Here is a 15471-nt window from a genome sequence, read left to right on the forward strand (position 1 = left end):
AGCAACACAAAACCCAGGTTAAAGGAAATATTGAAAGGGCTTCTCTAAACCAAAAAGAAAGGAAGGAAAGGGAAGAAAAAAGAAAAGGAAAAAAAAAAAAAGAAGAGGAAGAACTAGGACTGAGGAAACCGAAATCAGAGAGCAGTCACTGAAATAAGCCAGCATACAGATTTAATCATGAACAGGCCTCAAACAAAATAAAATTAAAAAGAAAAAAATAAAAAAGAGTCATCAAAACCATAAAATGTGGGCAAGGGATGTTAGGAAGTAAATAACCCTTTTTGTTTGTTTGTTTGTATGTTTCTCTTCTTAATTTTAATATAGTAAAAATAGTGTTAGTAATGAAGTGTTTGAACTTACAGGACCATCAGGCTAAAACACACAATTATGGGAAGGGGTTAGCATACTTAAAAAACAGGGCAACCACAAGCCAAAACCAAATATTGCATTTGCAAAAAATGAAAAAAAAAAAATACACTCAAGCAGATAATAACAGGAGACCATCCAACCAAAAAAAAAAAAAAAAAAGAAAGGAAGAATGGAGAGCCACAGAATCAACTGGAACACGAGGTTCAAATGGCAATAAATAATCATCTATCAATTATCACCTTAAATGTCAATGGACTGAACGCCCCAATCAAAAGACACAGAGTGGCTGAGTGGATAAAAAGGCAAAAACCTTCAATATGCTGCCTACAAGAAACTCACCTTAGGACAAAAGATACATATAGATTGAAAGTGAAAGGGTGGGGAAAAATATTTCACGCCAATAGACATGACAGAAAAGCAGGAGTCGCAACGTTCATATCAGACAAAATAGACTTTGGGCATCTATCCGGACAAAACTCTACTTAAAAGAGACACGTGCACCCGCATGTTCATTGCAGCACTATTCACAATAGCCAAGACATGGAAACAACCCAAATGTCCATCGACAGAGGATTGGATTCGGAAGATGTGGTATATATACACAATGGAATACTACTCAGCCATAAAAAAGGATGACATAATGCCATTTGCAGCAACATGGATGGAGCTAGAGAATCTCATACTGAGTGAAATGAGCCAGAAAGACAAAGACAAATACCATATGATATCACTTATAACTGGAATCTAATATCCAGCACAAATGAACATCTCCTTAGAAAAGAAAATCATGGACTTGGAGAAGAGACTTGTGGCTGCCTGATGGGAGGGGGAGGGAGTGGGAGGGATCGGGAGCTTGGGCTTCTCAGACACAACTTAGAATAGATTTACAAGGAGATCCTGCTGAATAGCATTGAGAACTTTGTTTAGATACTCATGCTGCAACAGAACAAAGGGTGGGGGGAAAAATGTAATTGTAATGTATACATGTAAGGATAACCTGACCCCCTTGCTGTACAGTGGGAAAATAAAAAAATTTTTAAAAATAAATAAATAAATAAATAAATTGAGGCTGTACATTTGGCTCTGAGCTTCCAGGAAGCAAAGGCAAAAAGGAAATATAACCAGATGTGTGAGTCATACTGCTGACAAAAAGAAACACATCAACAGCATGCCAATGTGATGCACAAAGGGATTTAATGCCACTTACCCCAGAACTGCCGTGTTTTGACCCCTCTGAACAAGGGTCATGGCACTCTGTGCCATGGCAGCTCGCCAGCTGCCCAGAGTTAGCCACAGTGTCTATTTTGGGTTTTTTGGGGGGTTTTTTTGGTTTTTTTTTTTTTTTGGTTTTTAGGGCTGCACCTGCAGCATATGGAGGTTCCCAGGCTAGGGGTCTAATCAGAGCTACAGCTGCCAATCTATGCCACAGCCACAGCAACTCGGGATCTGAGCCGCGTCTGCAACCTGCACCACAGCTCGTGGCAACGCCGGATCCTTAACCCACTGAGCGAGGCCAGGGATCAAACCCACAACCTCATGGTTCTTAGTCAGATTCGTTTCTGCTTTGCCAAGACGGGAACTCCAACACAGAATCTATTTTGAATCCTCAACACTGAGCAACTCAAATACATTTCATCTTCTTAGCTAAAATTTCTCTATGGCTGCATCAAACTATTTGTCTCTACCCTCTGATAGAATGTAATCTTACTTAGGACACAGGTCACATCCATCCTGCTATGCCAGTCCTTCCAGGACCTCGAAAGGGGTCTGAGCACAAGGGGGAGCAGGCAGGAGCTGAGGAATCTGATCGGATTCCAGCTCTGTCTCCATCATTTCCCCACTGAGAAACCTCAAGCAAGCCCCTAACTGCTCCAAGCCCCTGCTCTCTCAGTTGATGGGGCGAAATGACCTGCCCACCGGCCGGCGCACAGTAGGTGCTTTAACACATGGTAGCCAGGAGCACCAAGGCTGATTACAGAAGGCACTCAATAAAACCTAGGCAAAGGCAGGAATTGTGGCCACCTGAGCTCCAGAAAAGAGCCCCTCTATCAGGGCTCTTGATGCAATAGCTGGCTCTTGTGGAAGCTTTCCCACGGATGCTGGTCTGGGCTGGGAGGCTCATTGCACCTCCAGAGAGAGGCGCACTTCAAAGCTAGCTTGCCTGGTGCTCTGGTGTGAGACACACTGCTGGGAGTCAACCCCTGGAGGCTCGCAAAAGAGCTTCCCACCAAAACTTGAAACTTGCATCAGCATTTCTGAGATGGACGTTATGCAACTGGTTACAGGATTCTTCCCAGAGGCGACATCTGCAATGCGGAAATAAACCACCTGCTCATTTTGGGACCTCATGAGCCATGACATGGGACAGGTTCCCAGGACAGGAAAAGGGCTTCGACTGAAAATTTTAAAGGACACGCCACCCAAAAGGAAAGGGTGGCCTGGGTCCAGACCCCAATTCTGACAAATCAACGGTGAAGAGGCGTGGGAAAGGAACCCTGAACACAAACGTGTAACAGAGAGAGGACACCAGGGTAAAGAGAGCTGCAACGGGGAAAGGCGACGACACCAGGCGCAGGGCAAGTGAATGAAGTGTTCACGGTCTTAGTGGGATAATCGCATTGTTATTACGGCTTCAGAAGAGAGAACGAGAAAGACGAATGTCCTCTAATGGGAGAGATGCAAATCGAAGTATAGATGGTGAAATAATTCAGTATCTAGAATTTGCTTTCAAATGCTGTAGTGACGGGAGTTCCCATTGTGGCCCCGTGGTAACACACCCGATTAGTATCCATGAGGATGAGGGTTTCAACTCTGGTCTCACTTAGTGAGTTAAGGATCCGGCGTTGCCATGAGCTGTCACGTGGTTTGCAGATGCGGCTCGGATCTGGTATTGCTGTGGCATAGGCTGGCAGCTGCAGTTCCAGTTCAAACCCTAGTCTGGAAACTTCCCCATGCCACAGGGGCAGCCCTCAAAAAAAAAAAAAAAAAAAGACAAGAAAAAAATATTGCAGTGACTTACACGCTTCTGCACGGCAAAGAAAACCATAAAAAAACAAAAAGCCAACTCACGGAATGGGAGAAAAATCTCTGCAAATCAAACAATCAACAAGGGCTTCATCTCCAAAATATACAAACATCTCATACGGCTTTACATGAGAAAAACGAACAACCCAATCAAAAACTGGACAGAAGTGCTAAATAGACATTTTCCAAAGAAGACAGACAGATGGCCAAAAGGCACCTGAAAAGATGCTCCACATCACTAATTATTAGAGAAACGCAAATCAAAACTACAATGAGGTGTCACCTCACGCCGGTCAGAGTGGTTATCATCAAAAAGCCCACAAACAACAAATGCGGGAGAGGATGTGAGGAAAAGGGGACCCTCCCTGCATGGTTGGTGGGAAGGTAAATTGGTGCGGCCAATTACAAATCTAACTCAAGAACAATCATATGACTCAACAATCCTGCACATCTATCTGGAGAAAACCATAACCTGAAAAGAACATGCACCCCAATGTTCATTACTGCACAATGTACAATACCCATGACATGGAAGCAGCCTAAATGTCCTTCCATAGAGGAATGGGTAAAGACGATGTGGTACATATATTCAATGGAATATTACTTGGCAACAAAAAAGAATGAAATGACGCCATTTGTAGCAACGTGAGTGGACCTAGAGATTATCATACTAAGTGAGGTAAGTCAGATGGAGAAAGACAAATATCACATGATGTCACTTCTATGACATCTACTAAAAATGATACAAAAGAACTTTTTTATAAAATGGACACCAACATACAGATTTCACAATCAAACTTATGGTGACCAACGGGGAAACCATCAGGGGGAGGAATACACTGGGAGGATGGGATGAACACACACACCTGTATGTAAAAAACTGCCAAGGACCCACTGTAGAGCACAGGGAGGTCTATTCAATGTTCCATAAAATCCTACGGGATGGGGAACAAAAGAATATGTATAGCTGGTTCACTTTGCTGTGAACCTGAAAGTGATACAACATAAATCAATAAAATTAAAAAAAATTCTTCAGTGAGAAAAGGCAGATAAAAGTGAGTCTTAGTGGGCTGGTAATTACTGAAGCTAGATGGTGGCTCTATGGGGCTGATTATCTTATTCTCTCACTAATGTATATTTTTTAAATTTTCCCTCAGAAAAGGTCAAAAAGAAGCCTTGGTCAGAGTAATTCCATTTTGGTCCTGAGAGAACCTGAAAGTGCTGGGGATGGGCAGGTTGCAGAGGGAAGGGGTGGCCCTGCGTCCTCGGGGCGGGACCCGGAGTTGTCTGGCAGAGCTCACGGCCTCACAGGTGTGGCCACCTGCCACCACACTGGGGTGGACGCACATTTTCCTCGGAAGTCCGGAGAGAATGAAGGGCCAAAGGAGGGGGCAGGCCAGAGGAGAGTGAGTTAGTGTTCTGTGGGTGCTGTGATAAACGACCACTACCTCGGGGCGGGGGGGGGGTGCTTAAAACAAGTGACTTTTTCTCCTACGCTTCCAGAGGCGAGACATCCCACATCCAGGTGGCAGCAGGGCCATGCTTTCTGGGAGGACGCTGTCCTGCCTCTTCCCGTTGCTGGTGTGGCCAGTGTGCCTTGGCTTCTAGACACATCACTCCTATCTCCACCTCTGTGGTCCCATGGCCTTCTCCTGTGTGTGTGTGTCTCTGAGAATCGTCCCTTGTAAGGACACCAGTCCCTGGAAAGGGACCCACCCTAACCCAGAAGGACCCCATCTTCACTAATCCCAGCTACCAAGACCTTATTTCCTAAAAAAGGCCATATTCTGAGGTTCCAGGTGGACATGAATTTCATGGGGATGCTATTCACCCTTGTACAGGCAAGAAGCCGCCCTTGGTCCAGTGGCATTAAAAAAAGATTTCATTGCGCAAATCAAAGCTGCTGTGGGATACCACCTCACACCCGTCAGAATGGCCATCGTGAATAAGTCCACAAATAACAAATGCTGGAGAGGGTGTGGAGAAAAGGGACCCCTCCTGCACTGCTGGTGGGAATGTAAATTGGTACAACCACTATGGAAATCAGTATGGAGGTACCTTAGAAAACTACACATAGAATGACCATATGATCCAGCAATCCCACTCTTGGGCATATATCCGGACAAAACTTTCCTTGAAAAAGACACATGCACCCACATATTCACTGAAGCACCACTCACAATAGCCAAGACATGGAAACAACTTAAATGCCCATTAACAGATGAAGGCATTGAGAAGATGTGGTGTATATGCACGATGGAATACTACTCAGCCATAAAAAAGAACAAAATAATGCCATTTGCAGCAATGTTCTCCAGGAACTAGAAACTCTTATACTAAGTGAAGTCAGTCAGGAAGAGAAAGACAAATACTGTATGCTATCACTTATATCTGGAATCGAATATACAGCACAAGTGAACCTTTCCACAGAAAAGAAACTCATGGACTTGGAGAACAGACTTGTGGTTGCCAAGGGGGAGAGGGGGGAGTGGGATGGATTGGGAATCTGGGTTTAATTGATGCCAAGAATTGCCTTTGGAATGCATAAGCAATGAGATCCTGCTGTGTCGCACTGGGACTGTATCTAGTCACCTGTGATGGGACATGATGGAGGAGAATGTGAGAAAAAGAGTGTATATATGCATGTGGCACTGGGTCACCTCGCTGTGCAGTAGAAAACTGATAGAACACTGCACACCAGCTATAATGGAAAAAATAAAAATCATTTAAAATAAAAATGTTAAAAAAGACAAGATTTCACTGGAATGGATAAGCAATGAGGTCCTGCTGTACAGCACAGGGAACTATATCCAGTATCTTGGGATAGAACATGATGGAAGATAATAGAAGAAAGGGAATGCAGAAACGGGCGCAACACTGTCAATCAACTATGCTTTAACATTAAAAAACAAGATTAAAAATTTTTTTAAAAGGATAAGATTTCGTTTGGGCTCTGGAAATCAGCACTAGGAGCTCCTGCTCGGGTCACTTCCACGACGCCGCATGGCTCCCTGCCCTCACCTCTCCTGGGCTGGCTGGGCAGCTCTCTCCCGCCCCCCCCCCCCGCCCCTGCAGGCCAAACGCCGCAGAGACTTGGGGACCAGCAGGCCTGTTTCTGCACAAGGACCCCTCCAGCCATGGGCTCAGGCTGGTTCAGGGGTCCGCAGTCCTGGCCGGGGCCGCTGTCAGAGCTGGGGCTGGGGGTTGGCCTCGAGCGAGGCCTGGATGAGCCCCACCTTAAACTCCAGTTCTGACCCCCTAAGCTCGCCCCCCCACCCCGAGACTGGGCCTGGGCATCCCCTGAGGCCAGCACTGATGCCACCAGCTTCCCCCACCCCGAAGACCATCCCCAGCCCCTGTCCTGCCCCATCTGACACAGTGAGTCATCGGGGGACCTGGCACATGGGGGTGAGACCCAGTGGGAAGATCCAACACCTGCCACAGTGGTGCCCTGGCTACGCATCCTCAGACCCTCCCTGCTCCCTGGGCCCTTTCTAGGCCCACGTGCCAAAGGGGACAGGCAGAAAGCGGTGTGCTGAAGCCTTGCTGTGCGGTACACCCGGAAGTGATGCTTCACTGGAGATGGTCGTTACAATAAATGCTAAGGACAAAAACGACCAGCATTTACCGAGCACCTCCTCCAGGCCGTGCTCTGGGCTCAGGGCTTTCCCTGCATCATTTCACCACCCTCCTGACCCCATGATGCGGGTCCTGTTAGGTCTTCCTGCTTTACAATTGACCCACCTGAGGCTCTGGAAAGAAAGTGAATTGCCAAGGATTCCCTTAGATCAGGCAACTCCGAAACCTGGGCTCCTAACAGCTACTCTCGAAACAGGGCTAACGAGCAGACCCTGGGGCAGGGGGCAGCCTTGACTCAGCATTCAATATGTGCTGGGCTTCCTCTTAATGCAAAATTCAGAACAGCAGGTTCTTATCAGTCCCATTTTCTAGATGGGGACAACTGAGGCTCAAGGGGGCTCAATGACAAGCTCAAAGTCGTAAGGCTGGAAACTGGCATCTGAGCCCAGCAGCCTGACTCGAGTACACCTTTGCTTCGTGACGCTGGGGCAAGAAACCCAGGTCGTACTGAGGTGGAGGTCCTAACGGTGAGTCTCGAGCCTTCCGAGGCAGAGAAGGAGGGTTGCCTCGAGAAGTGGTGAGCTCCCTGTCCCTGCAGGAGATGACAGGAGCATCATAGCATCGGGCACACAGCAGGTGCTCGGTGAAGATGAAGAATGAGTAGGAGAGTGCCGTGGACTTTCCATGTTTGCTGGGGCTGCCCTCCAGTCCCCCGAGGATTCTCATGCATCCCCCAGCTGATGAGGTCAGGACAAATAAGCACGCTTCCTGTTCTTAGAAGCGGAAGTGATCTCATATCTGGAAAGACCTTGGCTGGAGGCTGGAGGAGGGCCGGGCGCTCAGCTGCCTGGCCTCAGTGGCCAGCAGTGCCACTTACTGCTGTGTGACTGTGGGCCCTGAGTGCCAGGTAAACTACAGAACACTTAGTTAAATTTGAATTTCAGAGAAACAAGGGACAGAAGGAAACCCTTGGTGTGAGGTTTTGCCAGGGAAGAGGCAGGAAGGATGGCGGGGGGAGCAGGTCCCGGGCAGCCAGGGTGGACGTGACCAAGGCCTCACTTCAGAAGGAAGAATGGCCCTCCTAGCCCGTGTGTCAGTCTCCTTCCCCGAACTCCAGCTTCCAGGAGGCTCTGCTGCCTCTTCCCCACACTGGGGTTCCACGAAGTGTCTGGGTTGGCCAGAGCCACCTGAATGCCTAGAAGCCTATTTTGGTGACAAAATGCATCAATGAATGACATCCCCAGGGCACTGAGAACTGACCAGTGAGCGGGGTGGGGACTAGAGGAGAGTGGAGTTGAGGATGCTGCTAAGAGGCTTGTGATTGGTCCCTGAACTGACCAATCAAGGAAGCCTTAAATGAGGGCTGGCTGAATGGCTTCAGGCTCCTGGGGAATTCTGCCTGTACCTGGGGCTTTCTGAGTTGGTACTGGGTGGGTGGTGGAGGTGTTGATTTCTAGAGTGGAACTTACAGCCACGTCTCTTCCAATTTTTCCCCCTCTTTGCAGTGGCTTCCAGGCATCTGACTCGTGCACCATGCATTTGGCACCAATGGCAGAGCCTAAGAGGGCCGGGCGCTCGGGCGCTCAGCTGCCTGGCCTCAGTGGCCAGCAGTGCCACTTACTGCTGTGTGACTTTGGGCCCTGGGTGCCAGATAAACTACAGGACACTCAGTTAAATTTGAATTTCAGAGAAACATTTTTCACAAAAAAATTAAGTGTAAGTAGGTCCCATGCAACCTTTGGGAAAGAGGTGACAAGGCTGTTCTTTGCTTATCAGAAATTCACATTTAACAGAGCATATCCTGTAACTTTATTGGCTAAACCTGTCAATGTCCACAGCCTGGGAATATTTCAAATTCTTCGTACTCCACCCTCCTCATCTTAAAATGGGGATCAGGGATAAGATGGAACAGGGCAATCCTTACTTTTTTTTTTTTTGTCTTTTTGTCTTTCGTCTTTTCTAGGGCCACATCCACGGCATATGGAGATTCCCAGGCTAGAGGTCTAATCAGAGCTGTAGCCACCGACCTACGCCAGAGCCACAGCCACGCCAGATCTGAGCAGTGTCTGCGACCTACACCACAGCTCACAGCAACGCCAGATCCTTAACCCACTGAGTGAGGCCAGGGATCGAACCTACAGCCTCATGGTTCCTCGTCGGATTCCTTAAGCACTGAGCCATGATGGGAACTCCGAATCCTTACTTACTTACTTACTCACTTACTCAGCATGGCGCCTGGCACATGGTAAACCCTGTGTGAACAGAAGAATGACTATTCATGGCCACAGCTGCCAGGGTAGTAGGTGACGATCCTGCCCATGAAGAGCAGCCCGAAGAGGCTGAGGCTTCTTTCACTTTGCAGCACAGCTGCCCCAAGGACACCTTCATCCCACACCCGAAGCCCCTCCTCCGACCCACCAGGCTCACGCTAGTTAACGGAAGGAACGGCAGCGACAACCCTACCTGACCCAGGTATTTCTTCCACACGGGTTCCGTGTTGTCAGCGACAAACTCGTTCCAGCCGTGGACCAGCCTGCGCTGCGTGACCGCGAACTCCGACAGGCCGGTCTGTAGATCCACCTGCGGGGCAGATCCAGTGCAAGCTCACGGATGGGCCGGTGAGGACCGAGGAGCCCACATCACAAGAGTCCCACTTTGGAAGCCCGCCCCTTCTGCGATGATCCAGGACAATGGGCCGTCTACAGAGGAGACGGGACCCCGTCAAAGACCCCGAGCAAAGAGGGGCAGGGAGAGGAGGATGCCTTTCAGTTAAGACTGTCCTTCTGCCCTCCAGATGTTGCAGGAAAGACAGCCTTGGGGCTACATTTCGAGGATGCAATCAGAGATGGACACCTGGAGATACGACACTTATGTTTTCATCTTCGGAAAAACGGGCCCGGGGATGTAACAAGGTGCAGCTGCTGTGCAAAACAGGGCGGAGATGCCTCCAACAACCCAAAACAGAATCACCATGTGATCCAGCAATCCCACTTCCGGGTATGTACATCAAAAGAATTTGAAGCCGGAGTTCCCGTCGTGGCGCAGTGGTTAACAAATCCGACTAGGAACCATAAGGTTTCGGGGTCAATCCCTGGCCTTGCTCAGTGGGTTAACGATCCGGCGTTGCCGTGAGTGGTGTAGGTTGCAGATGCGGCTCGGATCCCATGTTGCTGTGGCCCTGGTGTAGGCTGTTGGCTACTGCTCTGATTGGACCCCTAGCCTGAGAATCTCCATATGCCACGAGAGCAGCCCTAGAAAAGGCAAAAAGACAAAAAAAAAAAAAAAGAATTTGAAGCCCATCTCAAAGAGATATTTGCACACCAGGTCCACAGCAGTATTAGCTATGACAGTCAATTGGAGAAGCAACCCCAGGGTCCATCAGTGGATGGATGGAGAAGCAAAATGTGGTGTGCACACATAAACACACATACACACACAGGAATATTACTCAGCCTTAAAAAGGAGGGAAATTCTGACACACACTACAACATGGATAAACCTGAAGGACGTTGTGGTACCTGAAAAAAGCCAGTCACAAAGAACAAATACTGCCCGACTGCACTTTTTTTTTACATAGTCATTTAATTGTGTGTGTGTGTATTTTTTAAATTATAGTTGATTTACAAGGTTATGCCAATTTCTGCTGTGCAGCAAAGTGACCGAGTCATAACATATATCCGTTCCTTTTGTCATGCACTCATCCATCATGTTCTATCCCAAGAGACTGGATATAGGTCCCTGTGCTGATTCCACTTCCTTGAGGCACCCAGAAGAGCTCAATTCAGAGGAGTGGAAACAGAAGGCGGGGGGGGGGTGCCAGCAGATGGGGGAGTTAGTGTTTGATGGACACAGAGGGTCAGTTTTGCCACATGGAAAGAACATCACCCGTACCCTGTGCCAGATACACTTTCAAGCTCTTTATACAAACTAACACTAAACAAAGCTAATTTGGAGTTCCCGTTGTGGCGCAGCAGAAATGAATCCAACTAGGAACCATGAGGTTGTGGGTTCGATCCCTGGCCCCGCTCAGTGGGTTAAGGCTCCGGCGTTGCCGTGAGCTGTGGTATAGGTCGCAGATGAGGCTCAGATCCTGTGTTGCTGTGGTTGTGGCGTAGGCCGGCAGCTGTAGCTCTGATTTGACCCCTAGCCTGGGAACCTCCATATGCTGCGGGTGTGGCCCTAAAAAAATAATAAAAGAAAAAGAAAAAATACAGCTAATTTAAGAGTCACTTATGTAAGGGAAATTTGTTGCCCTGATTTCAGCAAAGGCATCATTGGTTTTTGCTTTGTTTTTTTAACAAAGTTGATAAGAAAGCTCTACCAGGTGGTGGAGAAAGCTGGATTGATTTCTAGATTCTTCCGAATGGAGAACGAAATCACTATAGCAGAAATTGAGAGAACACAGTAAATCAACCATAGTTAAAATTTTTAGTGAAAAAAACAATGTATATATATGTGTGTGTGTGTGACTGGGTCACTTTGCTGTGCAGTAGTAGAACACTATAAACCAACTACAACAGAAAAAATAGAAATCATTAAAAATACCTTTTTTTAAAATCATGCTCTAGGGAAAAATGTCTTGGCAAGAAAAAAAAGTATTTCCTTCCCTCTCTAAAGACTAACAGCAGTGCTTGAACTGAGATGGACTTTCGGATTATTCTCAACATGAGTTGGCATGACACACTCATCTTCAGCTTCCTTGAAATTGTGACATGTGACCGTTTCTCGGTGGATTTTTATTTGCTTTCCCAACGTGTGGTGGGCTATGAGTCAGCACACAGAGACACACACATCGTGTTTGCTCGGTTTGCTAAGTAAAGATAATTAAGAACAGAAGGCTAGCAAAGGCACGCAGCCTCAGAGGTAAGCCTCACGCAGTAGGAATGGTTTTTTTTTTGGTTTGGGGCTTTTGTCTTGTCCTGGCTACGAATTCAAATGTGCTTGAGAAACTGGTGAGAGTTCGGAGTCAGTAACTGGAAACAGCAGGGATTCTAAAAGGGTGTGAAGAGGGCTGCGGAAGGGTCTGAGCTTTGATGTTAAGACCCCCGGGAGCCAACTCTGGCCGCGATGCTGGGGAAACACGTGGGTCCCCATCAAGAGGCAGGTGCACAGAGAGCTGGGAGGGTCCCGGCCGCCAGGACGGGCCTTGATGGTTAGGGCTGTGGTCAACGTGGCCCCATTCCTGGGGCGGGGGGGGGGGGGCGGGATCAGAACGATTCAACAGCAAGAGTCTTTTCTCACAGTGATGCTAAAAACATATTATAGCACAGAATTCGAAAGCTGTGTTCAGGAGCTGGCGATGCTTTCTCCTTAATGGAAAAACCCTACCACACCTGGCATCACACGCAAATCCCATTCTTACATAAAATGCTTTGGCCAGATCCTCTCTGTGGCATTTGCTCGCTTCCTTGGGGGGCAGGGCGACAACTGTCTTCTCTTTCTCGATGGCTTTCAGCTCATATTGTTCATCAACCTGTGAAAAAAGCAAGACTGCTATGAGGCACCCTGATATGTATTTTTAAAGGATAATATATATTTATTACACTTTATATTTATTCTACTGTATGCTATTATACAGATCCTAAGGGGACAGCTTAAATTTTCCAAACTGACCGGTATAACCAGCCTTCAAAACAAGAACAGTTAGGAGTTCCCCGTCGTGGCGCAGTGGTTAACGTATCCGACTAGGAACCATGACATTGCGGGTTCAGTCCCTGGCCTTGCTCAGTGGGTTAAGGACCCAGCATTACCGTGAGTTGTAGTGTAGGTCGCAGATGTGGCTCAGATCCTGCATTGCTGGGGCTCTGGTGAAGGCCGGTGGCTACAGCTCCAATTAGACCCCTAGCCTGGGAACCTCCATATGCCGTGGGAGCAGCCCTAGAAAAAGCAAAAAGATAAAAAATAAAAAAAAAAAGAGAAGAAGCAAGAATAGTTACCAGGGAATTTGGGGTTAATAGATGCAAACTATTGCCTTTGGAATGGATAAGCAATGAGATCCCTCTGTGTAGCACTGGGAACTCTATCTAGTCACTTATGATGGAGGATGATAATGTGAGAAAAAAGAAGGTGTACATGTATGTGTGACTGGGTCACCTTGCTGTACAGGGGAAAATTGACAGAACACTGTAACCCAGTTATAATGGAAAAAAAAAATAAAAATCATTAAAAAAAAAAACAACAACAGTTACCAGTCCGTCTAAAGGGTAATAACTGTCATGAACCCCTGTCACCACGGATTCATTTTGCTGGGATTTGAACTTTGCATAAAGGGTAGCATGCCTTACGTACACTTTTGTGTCTGGTTTCTTTCCCTCAGGGTTGTTAGCGAGATGCAGGTGTGATGTTGTGTGTAGTGATGGCTCGCTAATTTTCATGGCTGCGTAGTATTCTACAGAATGCATATATCCTGATATATTTATCACGAGTAAATAAATATGTCACGATGTTATATATATCATGATGTATTTATCTCTTCTACTCTTGAGGGAATGTTTACAATTTTGGGCTATTACTGATGTACCTTTTTCTAAGCAAACTTATTTAACTAAGTTGGAACTCAGAAAGCTGATAGAGCAGGGCAACCATGTGCCAATGGAGGATCCTGGACCTTGACCTTCTGGGATTCTCAGTCCTGTATGCACCATCCTCCAGAGGGGGCCCCCTGATGGTGACTGGTGGTATCACAGCCTGTTCTAGGAGACGTGTTTGGAAGACAACCTAAGGAAAGAGGGGAAGGCAGCCCAGGTCTGGGAAGAGGACGTGAAGCGCCTGGAGGGTGGGGGAGGCCTCAGCATCAGGAAAACACTCTGCTGTTCTGCAAAGTCCTTCCCGGTATTCTGATACCAAGGACATGATAAGCATCTTTTCCTCTTCCATGAGGCTGTTGGGCACTGGGGACGAGGACGGGCAGAGGCGCTGGCTGACCTCTTCCTTCAGCTGGAACCGAGATGGCAAACTCCTCTCCCCTTCTTGCCAGTTCCCTCCCCCCACCCACGACCTCCCCAAAGCCTGTTTGCTTAGACACGCCCCGCTAGCCACACCCACTGGCCGCGATGGCTCCTCCCTGCCCGAGTGACCAGGAAGTAGCCAGGGATGCCACGGAGGCTGGATCCCCTAGCAAACTCTATCCTTAAGTCAACCTTATGTTCTTCCTTGTGCAAGACCCACTCCCTAGAGAACCTTGCATCATGGCCCAAGGTGTTTTTTCGGCTCTCCGAAACTTGTTCAGTGGCACTCAAGAAGTGTTCCATCCTTGCTCAAGGGATTGAAGCAAAGCCAGGCATCGAACCCGCAACCTCATGGTTCCTAGTCTGATTCGTTGACCACTGAGCCACAAAGGGAACTCCACACGCCCAGTTCACTTTTAATGCAGCATCTCCAGCGTAAATCCAGTCCCCTCTCACTCTCTTCTCTACCTTCCCCCTCTGTCTCTGTCTGTCTGTCCATCCCTCTCTGACACACATCATACTTAAAACATTTGTATGGACTGCAGTTGCTCCCGGGATAGAACCTCCTGTCTCCAGGATGGCTGCAGCACACCCACATCACATCCACCCTCCATGGCCTCCTGGTCTTGGGCAGGGCGGCAGCACAGCTAGCTAAAAACCTACTGCCCACTGGCCAGTCCTGTGTCTCCCAGGAACAGGCTGCTCTATCCAGTGCCCCTGAAGAAGACAGCACACCTCCTAGCTGCCCCACCAAACTTTAAATCTGGGGTTCTCGGAGTTCCCGTCATGGCTCAATGGTTAACGAATCCAATTAGGAACCATGAGGTTGCGGGTTTGATCCCTGGCCTTGCTCAGTGGGTCAAGGATCTGGCGTTGCTGTGACCTGTGGTGTAGGTCGCAGATGCGGCTCGGATCCTGTGTTGCTGTGGCTGTGGTGTAGGCCGGCAGCTGTAGCTCTGATTAGACCCCTAGCCTGGGAACCACCACATGCCACGTGTGAGGCCCTAGAAAAGACAAAAAGACCAAAAAAAAAAATGGGGTTCTCGACCAAGGGCGGTTTGCCCCTAGGGGATTGGCCAGTGTCTGGAGGTGTGTTAGGCTGCCATCACTGGGGGCAGGGGCGTCCTGGCATCTAGTGGGTTGAGGCCACACGGGCTGCCAAGCATCCGACGACGCACAGAACAGCCCATCACGACAACGAATGACCTGGAACAGAAATGTCCACTGTGTTGAGGGTGAGAGAGCCTGCGTTGGAGAAGGATGACTGTCCTGTCCTGACGTCCTCCCAGATGAGTCACCCTCCTCCACCTTCTCAGCGCCCTGGACATCTCCGGGATGGCATCTACACAACTGCCACCTGCATAACAACCAGCAAGTGTCTGTCACTTAAATGCTTCCACCTGCTCATGCCGTAGCCATAACGGAAGGTCGCACCAGTGCCTGCTACGCAGGGGCCACTCCCTGAGCATTCATCCCTCGGATCCCCAGACGCCAATCCAAGGGCACATGCACCCAGTGCCCCGTATGGACGACGGAATACGCGCTCACAGCC

The 15471-nt window shown here is 48.3% G+C and overlaps 1 protein-coding gene across 1 annotated transcript in view; it reads right to left on the bottom strand.

Annotated features, from left to right (window-relative positions):
- The window catches only part of ATP2C2 (ATPase secretory pathway Ca2+ transporting 2), a 76372-nt gene that overhangs the window by 38687 nt on the left and 22214 nt on the right, over positions 1-15471 (bottom strand). Inside the window, exons 2-3 of the mRNA XM_047791944.1 lie at positions 12335-12445; positions 9436-9552 (exon numbers count right to left, since the gene is read on the bottom strand). Of these exons, the coding sequence (XP_047647900.1) occupies positions 9436-9552; positions 12335-12445 (228 nt within the window). The remainder of the gene's footprint in view (positions 1-9435; positions 9553-12334; positions 12446-15471) is intronic.

This window comes from Phacochoerus africanus, chromosome 8 (genome assembly GCF_016906955.1).
Source record: "Phacochoerus africanus isolate WHEZ1 chromosome 8, ROS_Pafr_v1, whole genome shotgun sequence".
NCBI lineage: Eukaryota > Metazoa > Chordata > Mammalia > Artiodactyla > Suidae > Phacochoerus > Phacochoerus africanus.